General features: G+C 39.6%; 1 protein-coding gene across 1 annotated transcript in view; it reads left to right on the forward strand.

Moving 5' to 3' along the window:
* xkr4 (XK related 4) overlaps window positions 1–8,554 on the forward strand; it is a 29,528-nt gene extending 20,974 nt beyond the window's left edge. Inside the window, exon 4 of the mRNA XM_085438286.1 lies at window positions 72–8,554. Coding sequence (XP_085294412.1) covers window positions 72–669 — 598 coding nt within the window. The 3' untranslated portion in view covers window positions 670–8,554. The remainder of the gene's footprint in view (window positions 1–71) is intronic.
* The last annotated feature ends 1,756 nt before the right edge of the window (window positions 8,555–10,310 follow it).

Here is a 10,310-nt window from a genome sequence, read left to right on the forward strand (position 1 = left end):
TTATTTTAGTGATAGTTGCTTGCAAATACTTGCATTTATTTGTTGTTATTATGTCTCATGTCTCTGTGCAGGTGTCGGCTTTTTATCTATTACCTGGTAATCTTGATGGAGAACACTGCTCTCAGTGCGTTGTGGTATCTCTACCGATTTCCTCAAAATACTGACGCCTTTGCAGTGCCAGCACTCTGCGTCATTTTCAGCAGTTTCCTCACCGGCATTGTTTTCATGCTCATGTACTATGCCTTTTTTCACCCGAACGGGCCACGCTTTGGACACTCACCAAGTGGCCAAGGCCTTGACCTGGACCCTACTGCTCAGTTCTCCACTCTGCCATCAGAAGGTGCCACCAATTCACTGCGTTCGAACCGAGGTGCTACCACAACTCTGGAACGACACGACAAGTATTCTGAGCGAGATGGCTGCATGCCAGTGTTTCAGGTCCGATCCACAGTGCCATCAACGCCATCTTCTCGTGCTCCACGCCTAGAGGAGAACGTCATCAAGATCGACCTTTGTAGGAACCGCTATCCAGCCTGGGAGCGTCATGTTCTGGACCGCAGCATTCGCAAAGCAATTTTGGCCATAGATTGCTCATTGACTCCTCCACGGCTGCAGTACAAAGATGATGCTCTGGTACAGGAGCGGTTGGAATATGAGACCACTCTATAGTCCGCTCGGCTTTCGGAAACCCTGCAGGGGCACAGCAACAGAGTGGTATCCTGTGATCACATAAACAGCAACAGGAACTGTGGCAATAAGAATTTGTTACTGGCATCAGTTTCAATATCTTCATCTCCCATTGCTGTCGTTCTTTTTCTATTTCCGGGTATCAGAAGTGTCGAGAAGCAGTCGGGACTGTTGGTAATGGCTGGATGACCAACTCAGTACAAGTTCAGTTAGTGTCACTGGTGGGATTGCTGCTGGTCAGATTGTTGCTATTATTTTTACTAACACTTATCTGGTAAATGCTGTCTTCTATGGACTAAATACTAAATGACACTCTGCTTAGAACAACAAGAAGCGAGTGTGTTAAGGGGTGTTAAGTTAAAGCTGTAAAATAATAAAAAGTGGAATTGTCCATTGTCCATACAGACAGCTTTTAAGTCACCAGATACTCCCATAAAACAAAGGAGACCTGAATTACAAACTCAAACTTGTCCAAATGTGTTGGTGTCCTACCATATCAGCCACAAGCAGGTGGGTACTCTCAGTCATTACTCTCTTTCTCTTAGTGCCAAAAAGGGTCATTGCGAACATCCTCTAGATTCCTGTACAAACAACTTAGGGGTGCCTGCATAATCCAGAAGGTTCTTCTTTGAGCTAGACCTTTCAGTGTTATTGGACATCTGTGATCAACACTGGAAGATGGCCAGAAAGTGACCTATGAGAAGACAGTGGTCAAAGTAGCATCTATGAGCAGTGATGGTGTTTTGTTTGGGCAAAACATACTAAATGATAAGGCTGAATGTTATAATAGGAAGCAAGAAAAGGGGGCAAAGGTCAAATACTAGCTAATGGTCTCGTTCTGAAAAGGAAGCATTCAAACTTACTCAATGCCAAGAAAAAAAATCTTCCTGGCAGCTCAACATAACTATTTGTAGTCCGGCCTCAGAAACACAGCTGCAGAATTATTCTGATCTTTGCTTGTATGTGGAGGGTGAAAGCATGTGCCAGACACCAATGAACCGAAGAGAGGAGAGAGGATGATACCGGAAATGGAAATGAGTTGAGGATCGAAACACAGACAAGCAGCCAACTCAGCCATTCCAACCAGGATGTACAGTACTCATGCAACATGCAACATGCAGCATTTTTCTTTTAGAGATGAAGTAGAGGCTACTGAAGTCATGTGTGTGTGTGTGTGTGTGTGTGTGTGTAGTTTACACAAAACAAGCAAAGGAACGTGTGGTTAGTCTGTCTGAATAGAATCTTTGCTGTAGATATGCAGGTGACACACGTCACCTTTCGAGGAAAAATTGCCCTTTTTAAAAACACTTTTTACATTTTGACTCAACACATTTACCAACCAAACCACACAACACAGGTTAGCATAGTGCTGGAAGTGTCCACTGGCAAATGAGAAACCTAGACGGGAAAAAGCTTGATCCTGATCATACTGCATACCATGCTCTGGAAAATAAGCGATGGAATACAAACATTTTCCATACGTAACTTTTAATGTGGGTAACAAAGACAGTAAGTGTAAATAACAGAATGTAGGATTTACTCAATCAGAAATGCAATGCTGTGACAGGCGGTTATCCAAAAATGACTGTTGGTGGTGTTAAATGATGAAACTGTAAACATGTACAAGCTCCAACAGATGGCATTTGGGGCCAAAACATTTTTCAAAGTCCAATCTAAGTATTAAACATACACACATAGTGTTGTTATGTGGAAATTACATTTATGAAAATACCTCAAACATTTATTGTTTGAGGTATTGTTATTGTACAAAATGTTTATGCTGTACTTCCAGTAGCTTGTCATGGATGACCTGGATCAAGATGGTGCCTGTTTTTCCCAAAAGTTTGTTCCAACCTGGTAGCAAGTTTCAGGGGAGTCAGGGGGTCTTACAAAATTCAAAGGTTGATATAGTGCATTACGATGTTGTGCAGTGCACTATAAAAAAATATGAACAATACTGTGTAAGTCTGTGTTTGATGTTACCAGTTAAATTGTCCTGGCCCGGTTGGCGTAGTGTGTATTCCAAACCTTGGAACATCCCTGAAAGAGAGAACCAGAGACTGAAGACATAAGGAGGTGCTGTGCCATCCCATTTGCACCATTCTGCTTACCCTCAAAACCCAAATAACTTTACTTCAAGAAACGCTGGGCAGCAACAGACAATATCACCTCACAGACTAGTTGTCTGTTAGTCAAGAATTTTAGCTCTCTCCCTGCTTTTCCTGTGCTAAGATAGTGTCCAGATAAAAGGAATTCTAGGTGGTCTTTTGTCCAAAGTCTTTGTTTTAAAGCATGGAAAGAGAAAAACACAAAGCGAGTCAATGATAATCAGGATATTCTGACCGGTCATTGCAGTTATTTGAAACCACAGCACAGTGGCCGTCATAATCTTGTTTAAACAAAGATATAAGTGAAAAAAGACTCTGTATTGTGCCCATTACATACAGACCACTTAGAGAATGTACGGTTACGTTGTAACCTTGGTTCTCTGAGTGAAAGACTATCTCTCCACTCCGTACATATGGAACATGTAACGGAGTTGAGAGATAGTCTCGATATGATAGAGAACCAGGATGATGTGTATGCAGAATATACTATGCTGGTAAGTGCTGGCATATTCCCACCATTTTTTGTGGTTTCTATTAGATAGAAGTTTCAATTACATACTGTATGTTAGGGTTTTTTAATAATTGTGTTTTCTTCGTGGTGACAAGTCAAAAATGTTTTCTGTAAAAAAAATAAAAATTCAAAGAAGCAATCTTGAATGATACAGAGATATTTTTGTGCTTACACCAAAGCCTCTGTGTTTTACCAGAGACATACTTTTAAAGGACTATAGCAGTGGTTTTGCACGTTTTAGAAAATCTTTTTGCAAAACCTTTCACTATAGTGAGTTTCACTATAGTCTTTGAACTTTTGTTGTTAGTTGTTATTATTATAATTATAAAGTAATGCATTGGAGACTTCCTAAGTATCCGGTTGTTCAGTCTGACGTCACTAGCCGTGTCTGGGTCTAAACTCCGCTGCAGGTCCATATATCAAACGATCACTATGGCATTACTGAGAGTTGAAAAACTGTCTAAAGTCTTTCATCTTTAATAAAATGATCAGCGTTCTGCTCTACCAGGTGTAACAATTGAGTTTAACATCCAGGCATCCATGAAAACGGAATTTATGACATTTAACGCAGTTAGAAGTTAGCAGGGAGTTAGCTCACTAGCTTATATCTAAATACAATATAGCATGTCCTGACTGCGGGGTTTTGGAAACAAATTAAAACGTACAGCTCTGTTATCACTTCCAGCATAAATGAAGACAGAAAACTAAACAGCAGTGACGTTTGTAGGGTTACTGAAGTTGGGCTAGCTGGTATATAATGATGTGCTACGTGACTGCTAGCGACACAGCTATGTTAGCATAATATAAACAAGCTAACTTTTTTTCCACTCGATAAAAGTTAACGTGAGTGTTCTCTGTGGTCAGGAACAAATGCAATCACATGGCAGGATGCTGTAAAAGGACCAAACTTCAGCCAGGAGAACAACTGAGATAATCCATCCACAATACGAGGTTAGTCATTCATATACTGCTGCATGGGCTGGGCTGTAGTTACATCCTAAGGTTTTAAAAACTGAGCTTAAATAAATGATTAGTGGTAATAAAAGCCGAGGGAGGTCAACAGTGATCACTGACTGTTTTAGGAGCTTTTTGAGATCAAATAGAAGAAAATACAAAACATTAAACATGTTAACAACACAAAAGCCATATTAAACGCAGACTACTTTAGGCCCGGAAGTAGGATTCGTCACGTCATCACTTAACGACCGGATATCTTCATTTAAACAGTCATACACTGCACAATTTTAAACTGTACTGTAATGAACAAAAATCCACAAAGTAGATATAAATCCACAAATCTGGCATAAAAATCTGGCTGCAAAAATCTATTCAGACTGAGCAGTTGGACCGAAAAACATGCAAACAGTGTTACGGCTGAAGTTTGACAACAGATACTTTTATGTGTGTGTGTGTGTGTGTGTGTGCGCAGAGTTTCCATCAGATATTTTCAGGAGACCAATCTCTATCGTGGCATTAATGTCTCTTCATTATTTTTCGGTTACTTTGAGATTTCCATGGACTTGTGTTTGGTGGAGGAATACACTTGTGCTTTAGTGAAAATGTTGTATACATAAAGCTTTTGTGGGTTCAGCAGAAGCTGCATAACATAAGACAGATGTCCTGAAGTAATACTACAGTAGCTGAATCAACATTAGTGACAACTAAAAAGACTAAACGCTTTAAAATATACTAAACCTGATGATTTTCCATTTAAAGAAGGGACTTTTCCAGACCTATTATCTGGGAACAAACTCGGTGATGTGATGTAGATGTAAAGCGTTTTTCTTTTGTCATTTTGTTTTTTTTTCTTGGGATAAAGACACAAGTTTCATGATGGCACAATACTGTTGGAGAAAGGCATATACTGTACAAGGCTGTACATACTGCCTGTTCAGGAAACCAAGAGCAGGCTGTGGAAAGAACTTTCATGATCCCTTCAAATAAAAAAAAAGTGAAATTACTGCTCGTCTTTTTTAATGAAAAAAGTGAATAAAATAAATCAGTAACTGGGCTGTCAGCGGATAAAGACAAAGTCTAAACATGTATATTTAATTAAAAATAGCACAGCATGTGTCAAACTAACAAAATGTGAGGTGGGAAATGTAGAAATGGTTCTCAACCACTGCACCATCCTGGTGCGCAGTTCAAAAGCCAGCAGATGTGGTGGTATGCGTTAATACGCATGCCATGCATAACTTGCACATCTCTGAAGACAGTTCGTCCACAGGTATTTGGATAGTGACGTAATTTTAGTAAATGTTGCTCCAGAACAGCTTTCAGCTACGTTCATTGTTGTAGACATGGTTCCCTATTTGCAGACTTTTCATTGATGCTTTCTTCTGTACTGAGTTAAGCACCGAGGTTTCTCTGTTGTTTTGGAAACAGGGTTGCAAATGCAGCCTTGTATTTCTTAGACATCCAAGCAATTTATTTTAGTTTTCAGTTCAAAAATCAGCTGTAGCCTTAGTTTGCTCATCACCATCAACACACACAGTACATTGATATAAATATGTGTGGAACATGAAGCTACCTCAGTTTGTCTCATGCACAAACCCTTACAGATTGTCTGTCAGTTCATTTTCTTCTGTAGCACAGTTGACACTTCTGTTTAAATGAAAATATGTTTACCTAAATTAAAATAAATTCCAAATAACAATAAATATTAAACCCTATGAAAACCCTTCAAAGTATAACATTGGTAGCATGACAGTTATATGGCACTGCAAATGGGCTGATTGTTGGTTTTATGATATAAAGGTGACTGTTGTTGTGATTTGACTATATAAACATTTGACCTGAACAGAACTGAGGATTAGGGTTCAACTAAAAAAATATTACTTTAGACCTTGTTTGATTAGAACTAGAAAGAGAGAGCAGATTTCTCCTGTTTTGGCTTCCCTTCATTGGCTTCCTGTTAAATCCAGAATTCAAAATCCTGCTCCTCACATACAAGGTCTTAAATAATCAGGCCCCATCTTATCTTAATGACCTTGTAGTACCATATCACCCTATTAGAGCACTTCGCTCTCGCTCTGCAGGCCTACTTGTTGTTCCTAGAGTATTTAAAAGTAGAATGGGAGGTAGAGCCTTCAGTTTTCAGGCCCCTCTTCTGTGGAACCAGCTTCCAGTTTGGATTCAGGAGACAGACACTATCTCTACTTTCAAGATTAGGCTTCAAACTTTCCTTTTTGCTAAAGCATATAGTTAGGGCTGGACCAGGTGACCCTGAATCCTCCCTTAGTTATGCTGCAATAGACGTAGGCTGCCGGGGGATTCCCATGATGCACTGGGTGTTTCTTCTTCACTCATCATGTGTTTATACACCTCTCTACATTTAATTATTAGTTATAACAATTAACCTCTGTCTCTCTTCCACAGCATGTCTTTAATCTTTCTTCCTTCTCTCACCCCAGCCAATCACAGCAGATGGCCCCGCCCCTCCCTGAGCCTGGTTCTGCTGGAGGTTTCTTCCTGTTAAAAGGGAGTTTTTCCTTCCCACTGTTGCCAAAGTGCTGATCATGGGGATCATATGATTGTTGGGTTTTTCTCTGTATGTGTTATTGTAGGGTCGACCTTACAATATAAAGCGCTTTGAAGCGACTGTCGCTGTGATTTGGAATTTTATAAATCCCAGATGTGCTCCAGTGTTCATGACTTTGTTTTAGCTGCTTTCTGTGTTTAATTTGCTTTAAAATAAAATCTATTTTGATTTTTCCTTCATTTCGACATCATCACACAGGAGACAATGAGGCTGTACTTAGGGCACAGCTTAGTTTTCTAGTTAAACTGGAAAGCATGCGTGTGAGTCTGTGTGTGAAAGAGAGAGAGAGATGTTTTTACACTCGATAGCAGAATATGTGGCAGTTACTGTGCTTATACTAGTCTAGCAAAGAAGTTGTTCCTCAGTACTGCATCATCTAAACCCCTCAGACTGTGTTTATTTGTAACATCAGTTGCACAATACTGCTATAAAGGAATGAAGAAGCAATAGAAAATATAGAAAGCTTGCAGTTATATTGCAGTTTGTTTCTTGGTTTACTCTTCCTCCTTGTTTTCTTGCACTTTTATTGACTCTAAGAAAAACAATGTTCCATGTGTGAGTAAGATGTTCTCAGTAACGGTTATTTATTAATAGCACAAGATTTTTTTGACCAGTCTGTTCCATAGACAAAGTCTACAAACATCAGGGACACATGACACGTGTTAAATATGTAATATAACAATCATAGAGCCATTGCAAAAACTCAATTTAGTTTGACGATCCAACATGTTTTTGACATGAGACTTAACAGGATATTTGACCGGGAGCCAGATTTGGGGAGGTTGCTATTGGTGTGTAATGGGAAACAAGGCTACAAAGTCTCCATCCACTAAAGTAAAATGTTTGTAGTTGGCTAAATATAACCAAAGCACAGACACAAGACTCTCATATCTGCATTTAGTCTTAAAGACTTGTTGGAGTGGTTCCACATGACGAGCACATATTCTACTATCACTATAAGATGAGATAAATAGATTGTGTTTTTCTGTTAGTATTGTGGTCCAGCGACTGTCTCTATTCATCATCTATAACAGATCAAAGCTTTGCTGCTGTGGTCCGGACATACCTGCCAAGCACAATACAGAATTTAGCTATTGAACCAGGCAAAAACGACACTATGAAGTTTGAATGGTCAGCATCATTTGTGCAGCAGCAGCAGCTCCAGGCGGGATCGTCCAGTCTTAGTACAAGCACAGTGACCAGCAGGTTAAAAACATCATTCTGTACAGATGTCTGTTTAGAGTTGGTTAAACATGGAATACCACAGATAGTGAACTGAACAACTTAAATGCTTATCTGTAAATAAATGTATGCAATGTGTACATGTTAAAAAAGAACATTCCTCTCTTTTTGAGTTCTGACTGTGAAGCGTGTCTCTAGAGGTGCGATGCCACCATGATGGCTATAAATATGACAGTAAAACACAGAGGAAAAAAAGATAAATGTGGTGTATGTGGTGTATTTAACAAAAGAAAAAACATGTTTAAGACAAAGTAATATTGGTCTTATCAGTACGTTGCATTGTGTGATGAAAGCATTCAATGGGGGAAAAGTACATTTTATTGTAAAAATAATAATTCAAGAATAATAAAAAAAAATAATCAAAATGAGTTTTTTGTACATATGAGATTTTTGTAAATTTTTATTTGAATCTAATGCAACAGAAACTACCAAAATTCAGTTAATAAAGTACACTGTGGTCATTTATCTGGCCTCACGTTTGTTCATTTCATTTTCGAGTCAAAACCTCATTGGTGGTAGATTCTCCAGGAGGAGCCACAAATCAAATCACCATCACAGGCTATCGATGTTACACAACTAACCTCCTAACCCAAGGGGCTGGACAGCACAGGACGGGCTGCTGTGTGCAGAGTTGCTCGGATTCATTGCAACTAAGATATGGCAAAAGACATAATCAAAAATCTCCAACACTTCCACGTGTCTAAATGTATGTCTGGCTCATCTTTTGAGCCAACCTACCTTGAGAAGTGCTCGCACTGCAGCAGATGGATGCACAAAGTTATCAAAGTATTTCCAAGTGTGAAGAATCATCAAGAGATTCAAAGAGAGCCACACAGTACAGAACAAGCCCGGCAGAGGCAGGGAACCAAAGAGTCACTCGAAGCCTGCACAGAAAAGGTTGCACACAATGAAAATCAGCCAACCAGAGATGGATTATGCAGACAGGAAGCACGTCCTCTCAGATGAAACTAGCTCTCTTTGGCCATGTTTGCAGAAAGAACATCAGGGGGGCTGATGATATTGATCCTGGTAGTTTTTGTTGAAATTATTTTTTTGTTTGTAAAGTTAAAATAATGTAAGCATCAAAAACTCTGTTTACATTCCTGTATGTTTTCTTCTTTACAAGCACGGGTGCAGTAATTAGGCCTCGATGTTGTGTTATGAACTTGGATGTGGGGGTGGGGGATTCCTGGTGTGAGCAGTGACTGATGTGGGTTTCAAAGCCCTCTGTTGGAGCCACAGGAAAATGTTTTGCTTGTGATGCTAAAAGTTGTGTTTACCCTTTAGGAGAAAGCTTTGTGTCATTGCCGAGGGAAACCCGTGTGGACTGGATGCTCCCATCTGGAACTGCTGCTGCTCCTGCACAGATTATGCTGTGGACCTTTTTGTAGGACTCTAACCTAACAGGTAACTAAAAGCTGGGAGTAAAGTAGGAGGGATACTCCTGCTGAGGTGAGCAGCTCATTATGCTCATGCCTTGTTTTAAGTCACAGATCGCCGTGCTGATGCATGCACTGCTTTTCCCGCCACTCACTGTAGAGCAACAACTAGTTTCATAGTAATTTGCCTCTTTATTGATCTTGTAATAAAAAACATAAATCCATCGTCTGACTCTCTGTGCTATGAACTACTCATTCCTCAAATAACAAACAAAGCAACATCTCAGTAAAGACATTTATTAACAGGCTGGAGTAGCTCTCAGTATTTAAAAGTTTAACACATACTTTACACTGTCAAACATTAAAAATACATGTTAGACCTCAACACTAGTGACATGGAAAAAGGCAACCAGTGTGCAGACATTAATGCTCCAGTGAGACATGTCTCTGAGCTGGCAGTGACACCAGTGTGACAAAAGATCTGCTGAATCACAATATTCACATGTTTAGATATTGAAAAATACAGCAACCACAAACACACAAACTGTAACTGCATCTCCAAACCACAACCAAATTTGAATTTACGTTACAAATGATTAGTTAATAACAAAGCAGCTAAGAGCCCGGGGTAAAACTGATATCACCAAACTGACATGCAGTGTGCACACTGATATGACCAACAGAGGCTGTTTTTAGCAATGTTGCATTTGTTACAGCAACAATCAAACACAGTCATGTTCAACATCATCGTCTTTAAACACTTTGTTTTCTCATGATCAGTCATTGCTTTGGAACTTTCTTACTCCATCTTTGGGAAGCCGTCAGTTTCACCTTCTGAGTCA

Source organism: Copadichromis virginalis, linkage group LG18, assembly GCF_057382275.1.
Source record: "Copadichromis virginalis isolate Kocher_CV1m ecotype Utaka linkage group LG18, C_Virginalis_male_GT1.1, whole genome shotgun sequence".
In the NCBI taxonomy this organism is placed as follows: domain Eukaryota; kingdom Metazoa; phylum Chordata; class Actinopteri; order Cichliformes; family Cichlidae; genus Copadichromis; species Copadichromis virginalis.